At 43.1% G+C, this 23166-nt stretch overlaps 1 protein-coding gene across 2 annotated transcripts in view; it reads right to left on the bottom strand.

Annotated features, from left to right (window-relative positions):
* Positions 1 to 934: 934 nt before the first annotated feature.
* jarid2b (jumonji and AT-rich interaction domain containing 2b) overlaps positions 935 to 23166 on the bottom strand; it is a 105905-nt gene continuing 83673 nt past the window's right edge. Inside the window, exons 6-18 of one of the 2 annotated variants that reach the window (XM_080863084.1) lie at positions 20936 to 21180; positions 14512 to 15964; positions 11802 to 12406; positions 9684 to 9776; positions 9271 to 9389; positions 9040 to 9110; positions 8773 to 8887; positions 8507 to 8612; positions 8209 to 8391; positions 7446 to 7576; positions 6894 to 7080; positions 3893 to 4000; positions 935 to 3619 (exon numbers count right to left, since the gene is read on the bottom strand). In XM_080863084.1, coding sequence (XP_080719210.1) covers positions 3386 to 3619; positions 3893 to 4000; positions 6894 to 7080; positions 7446 to 7576; positions 8209 to 8391; positions 8507 to 8612; positions 8773 to 8887; positions 9040 to 9110; positions 9271 to 9389; positions 9684 to 9776; positions 11802 to 12406; positions 14512 to 15964; positions 20936 to 21180 — 3650 coding nt within the window. In that variant the 3' untranslated portion in view covers positions 935 to 3385. The remainder of the gene's footprint in view (positions 3620 to 3892; positions 4001 to 6893; positions 7081 to 7445; positions 7577 to 8208; positions 8392 to 8506; positions 8613 to 8772; positions 8888 to 9039; positions 9111 to 9270; positions 9390 to 9683; positions 9777 to 11801; positions 12407 to 14511; positions 15965 to 20935; positions 21181 to 23166) is intronic. The other variant, XM_080863085.1, reaches the window with a different exon arrangement.

Below are 23166 nucleotides of genomic sequence, written 5' to 3' on the forward strand. Positions count from 1 at the left end.
GTTTAAAAAAAAAAAAAAAAGGTAACTGGAAATTAGGGGAAAGCAATACAAGAGCTCAAAATGACTTTGAGGCTAAAAATGAATGCCTTGGTTTATTGTGAACAGTAAAGAGTCTGTGTCGATACACAACAGTGCGCTTTAACAGGTAACTGTGATGCTCATTTTGAGCCCCATGCAGAGCGTCCATGTGACAGAGGATGCTAGTGATAGGGTGAGGTGGAGGCAGTTGGTGCGCTGTGGTGACCAAAAGGGAGTAGAAGAGAGGAGCAGGATTCTGCTGGGAAAGCTTGCAATATGATTCACAGTTCAGAATAATCCTCCTTTGTCTCATACAGGGCCCCATCATGTGCCTGAAACTAGCTTTATCTGATTGGCTGCATGCCACAAACAAAGTCTGGACGGGGGTGTTGAGATGACCATATGACCATCATACAGAGTAAAGACTGAAACTAAAAAAAATTTAAGTGGCGAAAACAAGTTTCCATAAATTATTTTTTTTCCCTCAGAATTTAAAACAAACACTGCACATAAAGTTCAGTTTAACTTACTGAACCAAAAACCTGAAAAAATTAAGATGATTTAAAAATATTAAAATCTAATTGATTTTCTGTCAATTACCAATAACTGAATAAGTTTTAGGTCACGCTCCTGGGTAGATACTCCCAGAGGTAAGTGAGAAAAGACTGAGGTTATTTCAAAATGCCATCGTCCATCCCAGGGTCATGGGGAGGTTGGAGCCCATCCCTGTTGTAATGGGGTTCGAGGTGGAATATACGCTGGACTGACTGCCAGTCCGTCGCAGGGCTAATGAGTCTCCACATCCCTAAAATATCCATCTAATGTTACAAATCTCTGAACTGTGAATTATGACGCAGTTTGGAGAGTTTCTCCTCGCCATCCAGTCGGAAATCAGCACACCAAGAGACACACGAGCAGGTTGGAAAGAAATGACAGTGAATTGTCAGTAAGTTTTTATTAAACCTTAAGTACAAACTGCAAAAGTAAAAAACAGTCAATTTAACCAACATGAGACTCTCTTTCCGAATGAAGGGAAAGGCCGAGTTACCAAATAAATTAAGTCACCAAAGACCCCACTGTGAGCAAAGTAGTTTATACTGTAGAAAAGGAAGGAAAAAAACAAAGAAAAAAATAACTGAAGGACAAACAAAGAAAATCCCATCTGAATAAAATATATTGTAAGGCCATAAAAACTTGACAACCACTTTTTTTTTTTAAATGTTGAAAACACCCGACTTGGTATGTCATTAAATAGTCCTAAAACAGTTCAGTCTTCTGCAAGGGACAACAACCAACAAACTGGATTATAGGATTTTTTTTCCTTGACAGTCACCACTGGCAAGCTCAGTGCAACATGAGTAGCTACTACATTTTTGTTGAATTTTCAGTAATGAAAATGTAAAAACCCATTTTTTTGTGTGAACATATCATTTTTTTCCCTTTTCTTTAAAAAAGTAAAGCTAAACAAACAAAACTAGATCAGGAGGCCAGGGAGGAGGCGGGGCAGGTAAAGGGGGGGGGGGGGGGGGGGGGGGGGCAGTCGTTGGCTACTCGATATCTTCTTTCTTAGCGATATAAGCAGCACTTAAAATTTTTATACACATTTACCAGAGCAACCCTGTAAGCGTCAAACTCACATGGATGAAGAAAGGGAAAAACGTAAGGCTTTTTCTTCATCGACCACTCTCCTCTGGAACACTTTCTCTCTTTCTCTGGTCCTTCCTTTCTTTCTTACTCAACCCCAGAAAAAAAGGCTCAAGTATTTAAAGAAATTTACAGGATTATGTACAAAAAAAAAGTTGATGTTTGTTTGCGTTGGGCTTTTTCTCCGCTCTTAAAAAAAAAAAAAAAAAAAAAAAAAAAATCACTAATATATCTGGAAAGGGGAAAAAATAAAAAAAAATAAAAAAAGAGTAGAAGAAAGAAAAACTTGGATTTGATATTTCACATTTTACACTCTTTGACTAGTGGCTCTACTTGAGATAACACATTAGATCAACAAAGCTTAAAAAAACCCCAAATAATAATAATAATAATATAATATAATATTAATGTTTACTGGTACAGATGAAACAAGAGGACTGGAAGAATGGAATGTTAACACGATTGCACATCTAGAACCAGAAAAGCCCAACGAGCCTTTCTGCCCTGTGGGGGTCGGGGGGCGCGTGAGCTAGCAGAGTGAACCAATAGCAGGCGCCAACCCCCAGATTTTTTTTTTCCTCCTTTAAAAAGAATTTTGTGTTGTTATACAGTAATTATAACCAACAGCACCAATAAAATGGATCTCCTTGCTAAGTATCAGGCACCATTTCCACTTGCTAGTGAAGAAGGGATCCCTCCATACTACAAGGAAGTGAGGTGACCTTTTCACAGGTCAAGCAGCTGCAGCTCTGCCCCTCTCACGTCCGCCGACGAACAGAAAACAAAAAAGAAAACGTCCACAATGATGACAAAAATAAAAAATATACACAGAAAATTTCTCACGACAAAACAAAACTATCGAAAAAAGAAAGCTAAGATTCATAAACTGAACTTGGGGAAAAAAACAAAAACAAATTGTAGCCAACCAACAGTAAACCAACATCATCTGTCTTTCAAGTTTTTTTTACCTTGCATCTCCAACCCACATTTCATTAAAAAGAAAGAAAAAATAGGCAGGAACTGCATCAAGAATACATTAAAAGTGATTCCTCTTCCTCAAATAAAGGACAGAGAGAAACTTTGGGCAACTACTTGATGTCATTTTCATTTCACAAAATCATGGGAGGGAGGGAGCGGTGGTGAGTGGGGGGAAGGCCGCCTTTTCATTCCTCCTGTGTTCACAGTTGAGGGACATGTGATGTATCAGTATCATGGGTGAGAGGAAGGCAGGAAAGAGTGATGCAAGAAAAAGGTAATTATTGTAACCTCCTATCAGCTGAGGAAGGGTGGAGGTGGAGCTAAAGGGTAAAATGAGGCCTGTCAAGTCTGTGAACATTATACTTAATGCTTTCAATATTGACTCGGAGAGAGAGAGGTGTGTGTGTTCTAAAATCATCCAAAATAAAAACAAATTCTTCTTTCACACTAGTGCAAAAAAGACATCTTGCTTTTCTCTTTTTAGTTCCTTTTCCTTATAACAAGCCTGTCATTACTAAAGGAGAGGAGAATCTCTTGCTTATTAAAGAGATGGAGACTGAGGTCAGGCAAGGGGGGTCTTCAAAGCTCAAAAACAATCTCTAACATCGGGCGGTGAAGAAGGAGCGGTTTGATAGTGATCCTGCTTACTGTGGAAAAACAAAAACACAGGGATTCAGAGAAGTGGAGGGGGTGTGGTGGGATGTGGGCACAGCACACATGGGTGGCAATGTTGAGGCGTCCCGCCTCAGGACACGGCAGCGGCCTTGGGCATGTGGCTGGACGACAGGCGGGCCAGAGACACCTCTACGGTGGCGCGTTTTCGGGGTCCTCGCTTGGCTGGCGATGCTTTGGCAGGGCTTAAGCCGTGGCAGGGGTCCCCTCCTCCGCCACTAACAATGACTCCTCCAGCGTCGATGCTTCCTCCGTTCTTCAACATGGCTCGTCCGCACACCTGGCTCACCAAACTGTTGATTTGCTCCTGTGTGGCAAAAGGAAGCAGAAAAAAGTGAGAAAAAAGGTGGTAATGAAGCAAATGCACACAAATCAAGAGCAGAAGGTAAAATGGAATATGGCAAAGTACAGGTGTGTCTACTGTTAAAAAAACATAAATAAAAATTTGAAAGTCTGATTACACCACAGGTACAACTCAGTATAAACATTTTCAGTAGCGGTGTGAAAAGCTAGCTGATGTCTCCCCCATCTGGACAGAGGGAGAATGGAAGCATAGCAGACCCACACAATGGTAGCTTACCTCATCATATCGATACATCATCTTAAGGCCTCTGCAGGATTTGTGCTTCTCCACATAGCGCAGGGCACACTCCAGACAAAAGACCACATTGTCAGTCTCCCGAACCACCTAAACGGGAAAAAAAGGCTTTTAGTAAAACAAAGAATTTATTTTCTTAGTGAAAAGTGGAAATATTGATAAATCTCTATAATGTCTCATACTCATCATGCTTATACTGTTATCTCAGTAGTATTAAGTATGTTTAGTAAGTTACCTTTAACTTACAGAGCATACTGCAGGAATAATATGTACAAACTGAAAAAAAAACCAAAAAAAAAAAACAACAACTCCTAGCGCCAATTCACAACAACAGTTGCCTCAAGGCGCTTCGTGCTGGACCCCACAATACTATAGAGAAAACCCCAACAATCAGATGATCCCGTTTGAGCAGCACTTGGCGACGGTGGGAAGGAACAACTCCCTTTTAACAGGAAGAGACCTCTGGCGCAACCAGGCTCAAGGAGGGGCAGCCACCTACCGCGACCGGTTGGGGGTTAGGGGAAAGAAGAGAAAGGAGAGCACAGAGAGACCATGGAAAATGCACAAGCTACGGGAGAGAGTAGACAAAGGTTAATTAATATGCAAAATTGGCAAACAAATTCATCAGGATTGAAAAAGAGGTCACTGGAAAACAAGTGCATTATGGTCCCTCAGCAGCTTTTAGCAGCATAACTAAGTGATGCTTCAGGATCATCCAATCTGATACTGGACACTTTATGAACCACAGGTAGAGTCGAACTTAAACTCTGGATTTAGAGGGGCACCAATGAAGAGAAGCCAGGATTGGAGAAATACACTCTCTCTTTCCAGTCCCTGTGAGTAGCTTTGCTGTGGCATTTAGAATCACCTAAAGGCTTTTAAGGGAGCTTCTAGAAAAGTCCAATAATAGATGTGTGTTTAATGTGCGAATTAAATGATATATCCCAGTTTTAAAAAAAATTAGTCCAAGATTCTTCTGTGTTTTTGGAAGCCAAGGTAATGCCATCTAAAGTAACTTCATGGCTATAAGAGATTTTAAGGTCAAATACAATAACCTCAGTTTTTTCTTAAGTAGAAATTAAGAAATTACCAAATCTTTTTGAATCATCTGGCTTTATAGATGGATATGACTTGGTATCATCTGCATAACAACAAAAATGTATGCAGTGTTTTCTAATAATACAACCTAAGGGAACCACATATAACGTAAAAAACAAAAACATTTAAAAAAATTTAAAGTATTGGGCCCAGGACAGAACCTTGTGGAACTCCATGAATAACTTCAGTGTACGACGAAAACTCCCCATGTACATGCACAAATTGGGATCCATCAGATATGATTCGATAGATCGATTGTTTACTTGAAGTAATTACTTCAGTGAGATCAATTGGCAAGAAGCACTCTAAATATCATACATCTGACATTTTTCAATAATGGTAAAAATTGTATTTGAAAGGAAATTCGTGAAGTCATTATTACTGATAGCTAACAGAACTGAAAAACTGATTAGCCTGACTAGCGCTGAGAAGAAACATGGGGTTGTTCCTGTTTTTGTCTTATCAGTGACAAACAGCATGATGGCCTAGCTTTACTGAGGACTTGTTTTTCATAAGGAATCAAGCTATTTTTCCAGGCCAGATGACAGTCTTCTAAATTAGCGGATCCCTAATTTCCACCATCTGTGTGAACTGTACCAGGGAGTCACACATTAAGATTAAGAGATCCTCTATCGTATCCTCTGTATAGACATCTACTGTATAGAAATGTTTTCCAGAGCGCTGTAGTTCATATTTTAAACAAAAGAGGTTTTTTGAGAAATACATTAAATGCTCAGTTCCTATGCAATATGTCGGGACAAGGTCAAGAATGTGATCAAAATATTGAGTTGAGGGTAGTAATGAATTAAACACAGTGTTGAAGTTGTTGTTTTCATCATCTACAAGCATAAATCTGCCAACAGAAACTTTTTGTCTTTTACAGTTCAACTGTTTAAGGCTAAGGATAATTACAGCTGTCTGAGTCTTTGCGGGATTAATAAACTAGAGTGAGAGATCACTGCCTTCATTTAAACTTAAAGTGTAACAGAAAATAAATCAACATGTTGATCGATTATTACATCATTTACTAACAGGGACTTTGAGAGAGTCCTAATATAAAAAATAAATCAATATTCAATTGTTTTGCTCTATTGAAATAGTTTTCATATATTTCTGGGAGCAGATGGTCTCTGTGAGTTTGGAGGGGGAGGGAAGCTGCTGAGAGACGTGTAAAGTTGCATACATACTGGAAGCGATTTGCTAATAGGGGTTGAAATTTGTAAGCATTTACTTCCTCCTACTCCCCTTTGAATGGAAAAAGGTCAGTATTTTTTCTAAGTGATGGAAAAAATACAGACCATTTTGTTAATAAACAAAAAAAATTATTTTTTGTTTATTAACATTTTTTTAAATAATATGTTTGAAATAAAGATTTGATTCAGATTCAGACTCATCGTGCATCGCTTTGAAGCTGATCGTTGGTCGCATGCAGACTTTTCAGGCTCCGGTTGCCTAGGTGACCCTCTAATGTATTGACTTCCAGGTCATACGTCAACCAACTGTATTCTTCACTCTCACTAATAGTCTATTCAACTGGTCGCTTTGAAGTTGAATACAATCTATTGCAGATCCCTCCCACTTTGTGTCGTCAGCAGTTTTTGCGCCAAATAGTGTTCAGATATTGTTTCTGTGATCTCTGCTGTTGCTGCAAAACCCTTCCAGTGTGTACACAGCTTACAAATGCAGCTCTGCTTCCTGTGCTTGACTCTGCATAGATCATCCAGAATCAAACACATGATTTTTGTTTTTTAATAAATTCAGCAACATTCATAGAGATGAGAGCTGCACCACCCATAGTAGGATGGTTGGAGTCTCTCTAACTGAACCCAAACCATTTAACATTTGACACACTGTCATGTTAAACCCCTGGGCGTTGTGCTCTCACCATGGACAGGTAGCAGAGATGTTGACAGATCTGGCAGCGCCTCTCTGAGGACTCCAGTGTCAGCCATTTGCCGCGAGGCTTCTTACGTCCCTCGATGGGTCCCAGGCTGCCATCGTGTGTGCCATAACGGGCAGAGGAGAGCAAACCTGCCTTGTAAAGTTCCTGACGTTGGCGCATCTCTATGTTCCTGATAGACAAAAACACTCTGAGTGAGAGCGGAAGTAAGTTTGCTGCTATCAAGGGGAAACTATCAGAGTGGAGCTTACAGAGAATGGCACTTACTCAGATCTCAGTACAGTAACACAATGGATATAATTGTATTATAGCCAACTTCAATCACAATTTATTCCTCTTCCTTTACAACAACAGTACATTTAGTCATTATAAGGTGAATTAGACCACACCTATCTTATGAACATAAGCTGACTCAAACAAAACCCAGAAGTTTGATACATAATAGGCAGTGTTTGATGTGGCGATCTTTAGAAATCTAATAAAACTGGATTTGTAGCTTTGCCGTGTTTGTCGTTTGTATGAGTTGTTGCATCATACCTGAGGTCTTTGAGAAGGGTGGAGATGGTGGTGAGGAGTAGGCCGTTGTCCCTCTTGGACTCAGCTGTGGCGATCTGATACAGTAGCTTCTCCATTGAGAATGGTTTGGCTATACAACGACATTTCAGGTCCTGTGAGTGGAAAAAACAAACAAAAAATCAGCCATTTAATATCTATTTTTGTCCAGCTTTCAGCCAAAATATAAAGGTGTGGACTAATATACTCCAAGAATGCTGACAATGTATAACAAAGAGAATATTTGTAGTGTAACCAAGATCAATGTTTCTCATCCTCTCCTATGATTCCTCACTAAAAACGTTTGTAATTTGCAAGAGCATGTTTCAGGCAGTGCTCCACAGTGCAGCACATTTTATGAATGTCACATTACCCTGAAGGGTAATCTTAATGTGGCTGTGGGTATGATAGCATTGCTGAAGGTAGATGTACTTCCATCACTGTTATGCCCATAATGACAATGGGGAACATTTTCTTCTCCTCTATTGCAGCTATAATGAAGTCCAACGAGCCAAAGGTTTACTCGGGAGCTCTCTCACGCTCACAAACATGAAACAGAACTCAAAGGTCAAAACACCGGCTGAATTAAGTTCATTTCAGTGTTAATCACCTCTACCCAAATTGAATCTTTAACAGCTGCAGTCCACAGCACTGTTGCGAAATAAAAACAAACAGTGATGTAAAATGTGTCATTATTCATCGAAATGGCCTTTGGTTCAGCTTTGTCGGCCCTGATTTATATGCTGACCTTTGCGGCTTGGTAACCCAGGTTCATCCAGTGTGGTGTGGCAAAGTGCACCGTCTCTGACACGCTGTAGCCACAGCACACTTTAGAGACAAAGGCACCGGGGAAGCAGACCACAAACTGGCCACTCCGCTGGACAGTACGATAAACCTTGATGCCTTCACGGCACAGCACCTCTGGAGATATCTGGAAGAGTGAAATAAACGGCGTTACATTTCCAAGTGACTCTGCAAAGTTTTAGGATCAAAAGCATCGCTTCCTTCCAGTTAAAATATATGTGAATGGATTTTTATAGACTTACCATGATATTCTTCTCCAGCATCTCTAGTCCTGGCGTGCCATTGGCCTGAAGCAGTGTATGGACCACCTTGTTCAGCTTAGCCTTCTCCTCAGCAGGGATAGAATACCTGTCCGAGCACACACACAGACATCAGTTTCAAACTTTTCACTTAGTTTTCCTTTATTCAAGTCTATTAGTTCTCTCGTCTAATTTTACACATTTTTACCATATTAACAAGTTTTTGGTGCACACACTTACACTGAGACAACGCCTCTGTGCATACTTACCAAATGCAATCAGCACCAGTGTGTAAGTAATCAATATATGGAAGGCGATTTTGGTCTCGAGACCAGCATGAGGTAGAAAAGACCATGCCAATGTTTAGCCAGGGAATGGTCACCCCTGTAGAGACAGGAAGGTTAAGTGAGACAGAAACATTAATATCTGCAGGCTAAACAACAGAAACGGCTCAAACATCTGGAGTGATCAAGATAACACAGACCATCTACATTTGTAGAGCAACGTACAGACTGTGCTATGAAAATAATTCTCACCAGGCACAGCACCCAGATGCCTCAGTATGGATCCAGAGTTATTTGGGAGGACATTGAGGTTCCATCCATGTCTGAGGAAAGAAGGAAAAGAAGACGTTTTTATAAGAATGACTTTTGAGGAAGCAGATAGTTTGACTGTTAAAAAGTTTTATCTGACCGGTGATCAGGTAAAGACTTTGCTGCAGGTAGAAAAATGTACCCAAACTCACAAGATGGATGAGAAACACTTACTTTGAAAATGGCTCTGACTTTCCTGTGGGGAAACCACTGCCATGTGTACTGGTGTCCACCTTCCCACAATGCACTGCCACATGGCAATCTCTCTGTTCCACAATCCTCCAGTACTCTTGCTGCAAGAGGACAAAAACAGAAAACTAGTAAGAGAAAGTATGCATGAAACTGAGTACAGGATTCAGGTGTGCCTCATGGTCAGTCATGCTGGTAGCTGACATCGAGAAGAAACCAACTCACCTTTTAAAAATGATCTTAAAGTTACGGTCTGCTTGATTTCATTAACAGATGTATTATTTGATAGGGCTAAATGTTTTCTCATTTTAAAAAAAAGTAATTACAACAAAGATTTAACACTGAAAGCTACTTTAGATAATGAAGATGATGTTTGATAAAGATGACAGGATGCTAACCTCAACCTCAGCAGCAGACGGTTCCTTGTTAAAGCACATGGTCATGGTGTTCCGCGCTATCCTGAAGAAGTTGGTCAAAGACACCGATTTCCCCTGCAAATCACATGAATTTAAGATTAATCATCAGTGGAATCTATTTTTCCCATGATGCATGAGTCAAGAAGTCAAATGGAGGGCGATAAGGATAAAACATTGCATATCTGACTGTGTGTGTTTCTATAAGGATCTCTACTCCCTTTGTTAGTGTGAGACACAATTCCCCTGGACTTGACCCTCTCCCACTGACACCCTGCTACACAGAATCTTTGAAGGTGACCATAAATCTGCCAACTCTGAGCCTGAAGATGTGCAGACCAGGCTGAAGTTTGACCTTGTGGATTCCTAATGTTCACAGTGACATTTTGTTTTTTTCTTCTTTTTCCCTCTTATGTGTTTGCAAGTACTATCTGACTTAGTTCTTTTTATGATTGCACTAGCTTCAGGGTTGTGAAACAATGCAGTTAAATTACAGTCTGGTGCACCGACAAGACTTTTTGTCATTCAGTAGCGGCGCTTTTTCGAGCTTTTTCCCAGTGTAATTACAGTTAATTACACCCTTGACGTGCACTTTGTCCTCTCGATCGAAAAAGTGAAACATAAGCTCCTCTTGGGGGGCACTTGTGATGAATAATAGCCACAAATCTGAGCTCTGCAAAAAAGTGATGAGTCACGTTTTGACAGGACTTCCAAGTCAGGACAGTGACAGCCATTCACATGTCACTGTGCACTGAGCAGTACTTGTATAACTACAGGGTCACGTTTGTTGGGGGGTGGGGGGGGTGGGGGGGTGTACATACAGAGGGATTTGGTTACCAAAAGGAAAGGACAGAAAAAAAAAATCAAATGAGATCCAGATTGGAGATGGGTGGGGTATTGTGCAGTGAGTGAACACAGAAAGTTTAATTACAGTTTCGACCCAAGATGCTGCTTCAAAATAAATGTACACAAACAGTCACATGGCCCATTTTTGTGCACACAGAGTGAACAATTTCAAATTTCCACATGCGCACAAACTACTGGGGGTCGAATAGGTACGCAGAGAATTTGGCAAGAGTGAGAGAAACTGGGTGGGGGGCTGTGGAGAGGACTGGATATTTGGGAAAATAGCTGAGAGCAAGGACATGGGCTGAAGGAGAGAAGCCATGAGGAGAGGGCTGGACGCAAGGAGCTGAAGGGTTATGAAAGCTTGTGGAGGCGGGGCTTTGGAAGTGTGGGGGGGATGGGTACGCGCTGTTTTGGGGGCTGCCATTTCTCTGACCTACATTTTCAGCCAGCCATAATCAGCAGGCCTGCAAGCGGGCTGGGGAAATGCATCTTATGTGGTCCACAAATACACACATGAGCAACTCTACAGACCACCTTACCAAACACAGCTGCACAGAAATATTAAAACAAAACCACAAGAAAATAAAACTGCCGGCCCCTCACTTCAATGGCCCAACTATTTCTGTGTAAAAGCAGGTGTGCATACTTCTGAGGTTTGCTTAAACAAACCACGAACTGTGGCAGTTAACAGCACGATATTGTTACCAAGAGCACAGTAAGAAAATTCAATAGGCACTCACATCTGTGTGGTTAACAACATCCCAACAATGTCTCCGAGTGAAATCCACTTTGTTGAAAACAATATATAGCACAAGCAAACAGGGTGTACATTTGGTCGCTTAAGATGTGACAGAGGAAACAGTCAAATTAAGTGTTGAATGTTTACACCTCATGAGCGATATATATCTCGATTCACTGAAGTCTCTCTAAAAAGGTGCTCTGGCACTGACGACAGGCCAGAAAAGATCGCTCCAACCGCACATTTACCATATAAACAAGACAATGTACATCAGGTTGGACCAAAGGAGTAAAAGAAACCCAACAATGCCTGCCAAAGTGGTATGAAAATAATACTAAGGGCGACCATAACATAAGGAAATAAGGTAGACGTCACTTGTTTCCATGCCTTGGAGCTGATCTTTAAACAGCAGGTCAATAAGAGACAAAAGGTGTTAACAGCATGTAATGACTTATCACAAGAAAAGTGCAGAGAGCAGAAACGTATGCATAAGCAATAACAAAAGGTAAACTTACGTGCCTCTTGTCTGTATGCTTCAAATGTGTGCCATAAACAGCAAGTGTCGTCTTCATCCTCACCTTGTAAATACATTTGTGCTGGTCACTGAGAACACCCCTGTCCTCCACCTCCTGCTCTTCCGCATGCTGCCTGTCCTCTTTGCCTTGTTTTTCCTGAGCGAAGAGCCGGCGCCGGCCTGCTTTGACCTGAGCCTCCAGTTCCTTCAGATGGTGATACACTCCATTGGTGCGGTGGTTTCCTGTTGCCCCTCCCACTATCCCGCCAACGAGCCCGTTTTTGGGCTCGTAGCGCGGCAGAGAGAAAGCGCCAGGCGCTGAAGAATCTGCGAGGCCCTCCAGAGGGCCGCGGCGAGACTCCAGGTCCTTTTTCTCCTGCAGCACATCAGTCTGCAGTCTCAAGCGCTCCTCAGCACCGAGTGAGTCGTAGGACAAGATGTACTGCAGGTAAGCCTCCTGCAGCTTGGCCAGCCGATCCTGTGCAGACTTGGGGATGCGCAGGAGGTCGGCGAGCTTGGTCCACTTCTTCAGGTCCATCACCTGCTGCATGCCGCCCATGTCATTGATGAGCTGGAAAAAACGAGACAGGTCCACTTCGCAGCCACCTGCATGGAGCAGAAAAGGAAGGTTCAGTAAGAGGAGAACATGAGCAGCACTTACAAAACCAGCGGCAAGTGGTGGTTTTGGAGTGCGTTCAACAGAACATTTGTTTCATAGGCTAACATGAAAAAGTGACATAAAATAACAATTTTGACTCATAAAATAATGTCTTGTACATAAAGAAGTTTTCAGTTTTCACTAATATAAACTCCGCTTTTTAAAAAGTCGCAGAAATCAAGCTAATCTAAAAGAATGCCATCTTGGGTCATCTGCTCCTTTGGCTAAACATGCCGTTCCCTCCTGCCCAGTTCATTTTATTTGAAACAGCCAATCCACCTTTCAAAACGGATCTGAACCTTCATTGTGCCAAACACAGACACAAATTACTGTTAATGTAGAACTGATCTGCTGGGGACAGTAAAAGAAGTCATTTGAAACCAGGGTACCCTGGCTGGCTGCGCTGTGGACCGTTGGCTGCCAGGTTTCTCTGGCCAACAGCCCTCACTCTAGCCCTGGCTCTAATCTGTATTCAGCTGTATATAAAAGCTACACACAGCACAAGAGACTGCACAAACTCAACCAGGGCAAAACTAAACAGCCACTTGTTTGCACACATGAGAATTTGCACATGCACAAAGCTCACACATTGGATTTCCGTCCCGACCCGAGGCTGTTTAAATGCTCATAAAACGCTTATGTCATCATGAGAAATAGAAGGTGACTGAGCAATCTGAGAGAAATATTGTTTTCATTGGCCGCCAGGCTCCTTTCTGATATGTTCCACATTGTTGCTGTCATCTATAAAACGGCGAGATACAAATCAGGTCGAATACTGCTGAAGCTCTCGGAGAACCAGTGATATCAACGGAAACAATAAGTAGTGCATAAGTGTCACAGTAAACAGTTTTATAGAGCAAAGGAGGCCAAACCACAGTTAAACTGCAGAATACAAAGGTTTTTGTGATTGTAAATCATCTTCTTTGTTGTACTTATCACCATAAACAGCAACATGTGAAAGACCAGGATCCAGGAGAAATTAAATTAGGAGTCTGTGACAAACCATACTCTGTGTGTGCGTCGATAAAGTACTGAGCAAATGTTGCTATTTTGTAACCTGTACTTGCACATTTTTTCCTATAAAGAAATTGTTTATTGAGGGATGTGGATAGCCATGTTTTGACTGGGTTGAGTGTGCTTGTGTTTATGTCTGTTTACTTGTTTGCTAATAATCACTCTTAGAAAGTAAGCTCTGGTTCTACGTGACAGTGTGCAGGAAGAAACCTGTGGCCTATCACTCATCACTCAAACTCTGCACATACTTTACATGCTCAGTATGCTCATTTACAGTTTCATAAATACATTCGGGAGTATGATAGAACAGCTTTACATTCTTTCATATAGAAAAAATAAAAACTAAATCACATCATATTCTCTCATGCTATAACATTGCTGTTGCACTCATTTCTCCCTCTGAAACATATCTCATGTTTCTTTAACGGCCTTCTGAAAAATCAAGTCCGTTCTTATTGGTCGGCAGGCAATCTGACAATGAAATGAATGAACAGTGCTTGAATTCAGTAATGCAGCAACAGAAATCAGCGTATGATTCTAAATGGCACAAACTATGTCATTGCACCACATCACACCATTTATTTTTCATGCTTACACAAAGAATCAGCAATTCTGAGTTCCCCCTTCAGCAATATGAGAGCACTGTGTGACCAGAAACAACAACAATTCACTGGATCTTCAGCTCTTCTGACTTTTATGTTCAGTTGTGCCAGAAAAAATAAATAAATAAAAAACACATGTGGCATCATCATGGTCAAGACTTTTTGAGGCAGCTGCTCCTTGTTTGTGGGCATGCTAAGCTGGCATTTTTGCAAATGTGTTGCAAACAAGAGTTTAAAAATTAAAAAAAAAAAGCCCGGTCAGCCAACTAAGCATTTTAGACTGTTCAGGTGCAGCTTGCAATTTTGCAGAGCTTTAACATCCCTAAAGAAAAAAAAAAAAGTCAACTCCAAACAAACAACACAGCATCTTACACTTAACACCCTAGCATACAGTACTGCTACTGTACATTCACATACACATGTGCGTGTTCACTTACCAATGACAGGTGGCTCATCCATGGTAATGCCCTGAGATTTAAGGTGCTTGCGGATGCAAGCCAGCCGCTGCACATTGGGGCCCCAGCGCCGGCCCAGCATGTGGACTCTCTGCACCTGTGTAACAAAACGCATCTCCTCGCTCAGCTTACACTCTGGTCGCCAGTCTGGTGGTGGCGCCACACGGCACATGCCAGCCACTTCAGCCTGTTCCCTCACCGCATCCAAGTACACCAGGGGGTCCTGAAACTCCCTTGGAGCCGGCCGGAAAATGGGGACTTCACCCAGGGCTGCCCAGCCCTCCGGCTTACTCCGGTGGCGCTCCCACTCCTTCTCTTGCTCGCGTTCCTTCTGACGCGTCAGCTCTTTCTCACGCTCCCACTCCTTGTCACGGTCAACAGCCCGCAATGCTGCCGGTTTGAGCTGTCCAGGGCTGTTGGTGGAAGTAAGAGGAGAAGAGGTGGAGGAGGACACAGAGGTTTGTTGGGGGTCTGAGGTAGTGCTGACGTGACTGGGGTTCGGTGAGTGATTCTGGCCTAATGAGGGGGAGGAGGCACTCCGACCATGGGACCTGCTCTGCTGCTGCTGTGCTTGTCGTATCAACATCAGCTTGCCAGCCGATGCCCGCTTAGGTCGCTGGTTCACCGGCTCCGCGTTGGCTGCTGGTGTAGAAGGAGGCAGGGTTTGTTGAGGAGGGAGAGTAGAAGATGGAGGTGGGGTAACAGGTTGAGTTTGTTTAGGAGAAGGGGGTGTTTCTGATTCGTGTCCATTAGAAATTGGAGTGGTAGACGAGGTGTTTTGCGTGGTAGCTTTCTCTTGATTGGCCACCTTCTTGCTGCTGCTGCGGGTCTCCAAAGGAGTGGATTGGAGCTTGGCCTTCTTGGCCTCAGTGCCATGCGTTTTGGCTTTGTGCTCAACCACCCCCGTCCCCACCGAGTTGAGCAGCACCTCCAGACGCCGCTTGGAGTTCCGCAGTCCTTCTCGACCATGGCACTCCCCCTGGCCCTGCTGGCACAGTTTCTGCGCATCCTCCTTGGCCAGGGTGTTGTGCCGCTGCCCATTTAGCCTGCCGTTGGGACGGCCGCCGGCAGCCACATTGTGCAGCCCATTGGATAGTAGCACCTGTTTGCGGGTTTTTGCATTGCTGTGGTGGGCTGGTGCCGCTGCTTTTCCTGAGTTGGCCAGCCCATTGCTGGCTGCTGGCTGGCTGTGCTGATTGTGATTGTTCGCTGACGATGGTGCCGAGGCGGCGCTGTTGTGTTTGTTGCTGCTGCTGAGTTTGGTTTTCTTGCCCAGTTCTTTCTGTTTGGCTTTGGTGTAGGTGACGTGGCCCTTGGACACGGTGGCTGTGTACTTCTTCACAGTTTTGGAGGGCAGTCGGAAGTCGCGGCTCTTTTTGGCACCATTGACGGCTTGTGCCGAGCCCGCCCGTGTCAGCCCGTTTACTTTAGAAACCTGAGATGCACAGAAGAAGCAGGGAGAGACAATTGAGACATGTTAGATGTCATAGAGTGACCAATCTTACAACAATCATGTGACTACAGTACGTCTGTTTTAGAAAAAGGACTCATTGTAAGAAACAACAGTGGGTGGCATGCTGACCGAGTTTAAACAGAACAGAACTGCTGTTGTCAGGTCAGATTCCTTTCATTGTTAAAAACACTATTACAGCTAACATAGTATAAATGATTTTCCCAAAACGCACACACACGCACACACAGAGAGAGAGAGAGAGAAAATAAAATTATCAGAATGTACAAGCCAACACATGCAGGGGCGTGGGCGCACCCACACTCCATGCTATGAAGAGGCCAAACATTCAGATGCTAGCTGTGCAGTAAAACATTTGGCTGGTCAGACCAAAGCTATTTGCGGAAACCGTCGCTATTCATTAGGGAGCCAATCAACTGTCTAGATTACTATACTTTTAAAATCTGCTGCACTTTTGTAGACTGCTCTCAGCACAACGACTGAGATTCAGCAAAGGATATGTGCAAACCAAAACCAAAGCCACTACATCCTGAGATAAACAACAGTTTAGAGCGAGAGCGAGAGAGAGAGAGAGAGAGAGATGGCAGACATGAAATGGAAAGCAGGGATGGCTCCTTGATTTCTGCTAGCAGATGGCTGGACAGTATGAGGTAGAAGGTGGGGTCACTGGGATGGAATAAAATCCCATCAGGACGTATAAAAATAGCCTTTTATTTGGCTATCGCTTTTTTAAAAATGCCAGACTTCATTTTTTGGGGTAAAAAGGTGTTTTAATGGACATGATGGAGAAGTATGGAGAAGCAAGTGAGTGTATATTGAGCCCATGTGTGTTTAAGTCTTTAAACCACCAGCTGTAGATCTGAGGTTTGGTACAGTGGTGTCTAGTTCCACCGCTAGCATACTGGGATGCAGCTGTGGGAAGAAACATGGCCACCCTCTCCCTCAGTTCAAAGAGCTCTACAGCTGCCTCAGCACACGTTAAACTGTGTTGTTTTTTTGTCTATTTTCCCATTAGAGCGTGGCTCTTTCTGATGTGCCCATTATTTGTCCTGCTTTCACTCACATTTCTCTTCATAGCTTTATTTCCTGCCTGTCTCTTTTTCCCCTCCCCCCAAAGGTATTTCATCTCTATACATATTTCAGAACATTATCCCCTCTCATCCCACCTTAAAAGCTGCTAGAGGTGTCTGTGGAGTAAAACATCCCTTGCACTCTAGGCCAAAGTATAAACACTTTATTTTAGTACCAATACCAATATCTATTGGCAAAAAGCTAATATCTGTCAGGGCTCTACTTTTACCTTCTTTTTGGTTAGCCTACACATGAGAATGATAAGAAATCTTAAGATCTTAAGAGTTAAAGATCCCTGTTTGCTTGTATGAAATGGTAAAGTGGGGATCACGGCTCTGTAGTTATACCAGTGAAAGCTCCTTCAAATACAAGCCAACATGATTTTATTGTATGTCTTTTTTCTCATGTTTCAAAGTCATGCATTCAAAGCACGGCTAGGCAGATTTGTACACAACACATGAGAGCCCTGCTTTTCATTAGAAAACATGAAAAACAAAATGCGTCTGTATTTTATTGCTGTCATTCTGCTGCGTCTGTCTGTTTGGACTAGCTGGAGGTGGACCACATGAACAAGGCGGGAGGGAGGATGGGAGAGGATGGAGTTATCAATCACAGCCAGGGCGCCACAGGAGGGAGGTGACAGCCGGTCCATTGACAGGTTCGCCTTTGAAGGGCTCTCGTGTCACGTGTGTGTGTGTGTGTGTGTGTGGATTGTATTGTGTTTGCCTCAGGTGGTGGGGGGCCGACACAAAGACCAGGCCATTAAAAGATAAGGGGGAACTGAAACCTAACCCTGCCTCCGTCAATCACTCCCCCCGTCTCCCTACATACACAAACGCTTCTTCTCACAATGGAGGGAAAAGAACGCCAAAAATAAAACAGGGGGACAAGGCAGAGGGAGGAGTAAATGCAGATTGAGTAGAAATAGGAGCAGATAAAGTAAGTCTGCCGGCTAAAACGCTGTTTTCATGAGATAAACAGTGACAAAAAAAAAAAACAAAAAACTCCTACGACTCCAAAACTTGACTACTAAAAAGAATATATCCACAGATAAGAAAAGTTTCAGGCAACAGGTTATTTAGGGCAACAACGATGTCTAAACAGCTGTCTGTCATAAAGCTGCAGGATAAATATGGGAAGTATTTGTCATATCTAATCAGCAACTTTTGCTGACAATGTGAGAGACAACAAAACTGTCATGACACCTTCCTGCCACAAGAGGGCTCAGAGGACCGCCTCGCTTAAAAAGGGGGGGGGGGGGGGGGGGGCTCTCAGCAGGTCTCCCTCACTTTTTATTTGGTGTGGTGGAAAAGGAGGAAGGCAAGAGTGATGATGAGGTAGAATATGAAAGAAAGAAAGGTTCACTTCTAATAGCGACTGGCAGCGAGAAATGAAAAGAACGACGAACAGAATAAGAGAGACAATAAAGAGCCAAAAGGAAAAAAAATAGAGCACACAGAGGCAGGAGGCAGGCAGCCAGAGGCTGTTCATTTGCACGTGAGCGGGAAGGAGAGGGAGGGGGAAAGGAGGTGGGTCTAGATGACATCATGTGTTGCTATAGCCCAGCTGAGGCCTGCCAGGAAGATTTTTAACACACAATATCTGCAGGAGCAGGCCCTGAGAAGGCGGGAGTGGGGTGGGAGATAGACAGCGAGAGGAGGCCAGCCAGAGGATAGAATAAGACAGCAGAAAGTTTAACCCTTTCAAAGCTTTGCTGACTCACAAAAGAAAGGAAAAGAAAGAGACGCAGGGGAAGGCAGAAAATCCAGCCCTACATGCAAGATTATTGTGTTTGACAGGCACAGAATTATTTACTTACTTTTTTGTAAATTGGTGTGTTCTAGTAAGTCCATAAAAATGTGTGTGTGTGCATTTTGATCATACAGAGATTTGGTCATCTTGTGTGTTTTCTGATGTTTATGGCTGCTCAAAATAAAGACAGTGCTGAATGTCTGATACGCAGCGTACAAACGTATCCATCAAATGTTCCTGTGATGCAATGACAACTGGTGGGTTAAATCCTATTCTGAACTCTAAACGGTCTCCTTTGCTGGAGTGATTTATGATGCAACCACCAGAACACCTTAAAAGTGAGGCATGAATCTGATTTAAGTCTTCAATTTCCTGTCACTTGCAAAGCAACGCAATCCAGGCAGGTCAGGCTGATTTTTAAGCAGTTGAAGAAAGGTCACAATAGCCCAGCACCAACAACGTACACAGTTTACTAACCGGCTCATAGGAGCTTGCTTGAAAGGATGCCCTGATTAATGCAACACGGGCATTTGAATAAATAGTGGAGGAATGACCATATTCAGTATTCAGAATTGCAAATTGCATTCATCAAACTCTATGCCCTACCCAAGTTTATTATCCATGCTGCACAGTGTGGCTTGCAGTAGTTGGTGCCTTCAGGGAGGTTAATTGAAGACTGCGGAGAAACTAAATAAGAGTCTTCTTCCAAACAATGGAGTCAGTCCTGCTGCTTTTTTTTTTTTTATTAAAATGGATCAAATCATGTTGTTTTTTTTAAACTGTGTATACAAGCTGCTATTAAATTAGTGAGAATGACCATGAATTGAATTATGATCATGTTTTACCCCTTTTTTTTTTAGATTAAATACACACAACCACAGAGTTTGTTTTACTGCTACAAAAATCACTTGACCTTTTCTATGGCTTAGCCTGAACTGTCACCGTTGGTAATGTGTCTAAATTTGTGTGTCTTTTGAACACACATGGTTAACACACAACTTGTTCATGATAATTGGAGGGAGAGCGAAAAAGAAAAAACAAAACTAATCCTTCCAAATGATTGGAGCCATGTTGTCAAGGGCAAAATCAGTCTGTCTGACACAGGAGAAGAGAGAGAGTGAAGCATGAAAATTGGTAAAAAAAAAAAAGAAAGAAAGAAAAAAGAAGACAGTGAGGATTGCTGAATGAGAGAACATGAGGAAAACCAAAACACACCGTGCGATAGAAGCAAAAGAATAACACTGGGTGCCAGCAGTGTGCGAAACGGAGCGAGGGAGAGAGTAGAGGAAGAACAGCAGAACAAAGGCCGGTGGGTAAGTGAGGCTGAAGTTTGTCTTGGCAGGCAGTCACTCTCATTGAAATTCCTTGTTGGGTTTGCTGGACAATTCCAGCCACTTTAAAAACCTGAAGCACATGTCTGTGTTTACACCAGCAGCAGTGCGGTGGAACAACGAGAAAACACCACCGCGAAATAAAGGCTGGCATTTCAAATATGGCGGGTTAAAGACGAAGCAGGAGCGAAAAAGGAAAGCCGATCGAATGCGGAGCCTCAGCAGTCACCTGCCTTTAATTAGCCAGCGTGGCCAGAGGAATGACACTTATCAAGCTGAAGACATCTCCAGCCTCCCCTTTTCCTGTTTTTCCCTCTTTCACTTTGTGGGGTTCCTTGAAACCTGCTAAGTGCCATGGAGAGGCAGGCAGGATTTCACAGCCCCTAGCCAGCACTACTAAATATAGCTGCAGTCGCAGCAGGCCAAAACACAATCATTACTCTCCCAGACACAATGGATGGAGGAGAAGGGAGGCAAAGAGAGAAGAAGAGAGGAGCAGAGGAGGAATTAAAAGTGTTAAAAATAATAAGATCTGTAAGAAAAGAGCAAAGTAGGAAGGAGGTAATGTAAAGAAAGCACTGCAAATACACCATAATACATCAGAAGGTAGGCAAGCACGACACAGGAGCAGTTAGGAGAAACCACAGAGAGGAAGATTTAAAAAAGATGGAAAATGGGAATCTCTGGAACTGTTTTCACTCTTTTCCATCTCCTTTCAGCCTATCACAGCTCTGACATGATACTGAGAGACCAGCGCTGGGCACTTCTGGCCACACACTACCTGCTTGCGCAGGTCCTCTGAAGTTCTCCTCAGTGGCAGCCCGTTGGCTGAACCTCTACTGTTGGCCATGGCCTGCAGCTCCCTTGCGTGCTCCCGCGCCTCTGCCCGCTCGCTGCGTTCTCTCAGGAGGGGCGGAGGTGGAGGTGGAGGGGGTGGCAGCGGCGGGGCAGGCGCATCCCTGCCGTGAGCGCCGCCCTTGGGCCTCGGACTCTCCCTGGTCCCCGCTTTACTGTGGCTGTGAAAAACTGGAAGAAGGGGCAAAGATGAAACACGAGGATCAGGTGTTTTGCTTTTGCAATTCTTAATAATAAAAAAATTAATTAAAAAAAAAAAATTGCTGCCTGCCAACATCTATGTTTTCGTATGCCTCAAAGAAAATCAGAGTGAGAGAGGAGAGAAGAAACAGTTCTGTGCTTTCCAGATTCTGGAGTAGAAGTTTCTAGTCTGCGGAAGCCAAAAGCAAACAAACAAATTAAATAATTAAGCTACTGCAGAGACTGGAAAGTTCCAAAAGTACATACTTCATATATATATGTATAGGACATATAGTATGCTTTTCAGCCTAGCATCTGCCTGTGCCAAAAAGCAGAATGGGTTTTACCCATTTGGGACTAAACCACAACGACCACATAGAAAACTCTACACAAACATTTGAGGTGACAAGCTTTTGGCAAACATATACGCCCCAATCAGTGAAATATGCATGATTTAAGGTGGGCATGAAAACGCCTTTGTGCTACGTGTCAATGAATCTGTTCAAAATAGACTTCGACTACATAAACCACCCCCGAGATGATGCTAAGCGAGCCCAACAGGAGAGCGGCAATTAACATACATTGAATGGCTCTCTCTTCAGCTTTTATGAGGCTCAATTTTAAAGTTTTACAGAGTCTTAAAATCAGCTGCAGCGCGAACACGCACACAGCACAGTATGCGTTTATTCTGAAAGGTGCGTCATTGTTAGTTGGTAGGTGGATGTCATGTTTTTTTGTTTATTTTAGCAGCAGTGCGTGTTGATGTGTGCAAGCGTGTGCATGCTTGCTGCATTGCACGTGTGGTTCGATGAAAAATGGGAGAAATTCTGACATTTTGAGAAGTGAGCTAAGCAAGAAACGGAGCCCAATAAAAGCTGTTTAATTTAGCTATGTCAACATGGCACATGGCCCAGAGAGAGAGGAGACAGAAATGAAGGGATGGCGCCCTGATGAATGGCCTACAATCTCAGGCCTTTCCTGTCTCTACCTCCCAGAATAAAACCTCTCTCTGCGTCGCCATTTCTATTTTCCCATTTCCCTCACCCCCGCCTCCCATTGAGCCCATATAACTGTCCTCCTGCTGGAGATTGGCCCAAGCTGCATATTAAAGTGTCACGTTTGACACAAATCTTAATACCACAAAATGTACCGAGGTGTGAGCGTGTGTTTTTTTCCTCCACGAGCTTAAACACTCTTAACCAAAGCAGCGACCAGGTCGTCGTTGACTGCGTGCTCACACCTACTTGTGTACACTAAATGCCCGTTGCAGTGTCTTTAACCCCCCTCTCCCCCCTCATCTAGAGCGTCCCCTTGCAAAGTATATCTACCGATTTACCCCTTATCTATTTATTTAGCATATCACAGTGAAGGCGCCGAGGTGCTTTGCAAACAGTGTTTGTATATGAGATAAGAATAAGCTGTCCTCCTGCACAGAACAAGCCTGGGTTTGTTCAAACAGGTTACACTACCCCACCGTGCGTGCTACTTATACACATGCGTAGCATACACACTATATTTTATGTTTAAAACTGCAGCTACAGATGGTTTTTAAAAGGATGAGGGGGAAGTACGCGTAGATAGGAGAACGCCAGGGGCCGGCACTGCTCGGGAGCGAGTGACATAAAGGCAGCGAGAGTTTAACGTTTAGCAAATCAACGAACCTCTCCCTCCCGCTTTCTTTTAATCCTACCAGTGTCTCCCGTAGTCTCTCTCCTCTTTCACATTCCACTTGAGAGGATGACCGGGTTGGGAGGGGGGGGGCTGAGCAAAGTGTTCACCTTTCAAATCCTTTCTGGCGGTAATTTTACAGACTTAGAAGGGAGTGAAAGTCAGGGATGGAGGAAATGTGAAACTAGATACAAAGCCCTTTATGGGGGGATTTTATATCTGAAAACTATATGAGACTAATGGTTTGTAGGGGAAAAATAAAATAAATAAAAGGACGAGATTGATGTGAAAAAGAATGGGGGTCAGAAC

The sequence above is a fragment of the Rhamphochromis sp. 'chilingali' genome (assembly GCF_963969265.1).
Source record: "Rhamphochromis sp. 'chilingali' genome assembly, chromosome: 17".
In the NCBI taxonomy this organism is placed as follows: Eukaryota; Metazoa; Chordata; class Actinopteri; order Cichliformes; family Cichlidae; genus Rhamphochromis; species Rhamphochromis sp. 'chilingali'.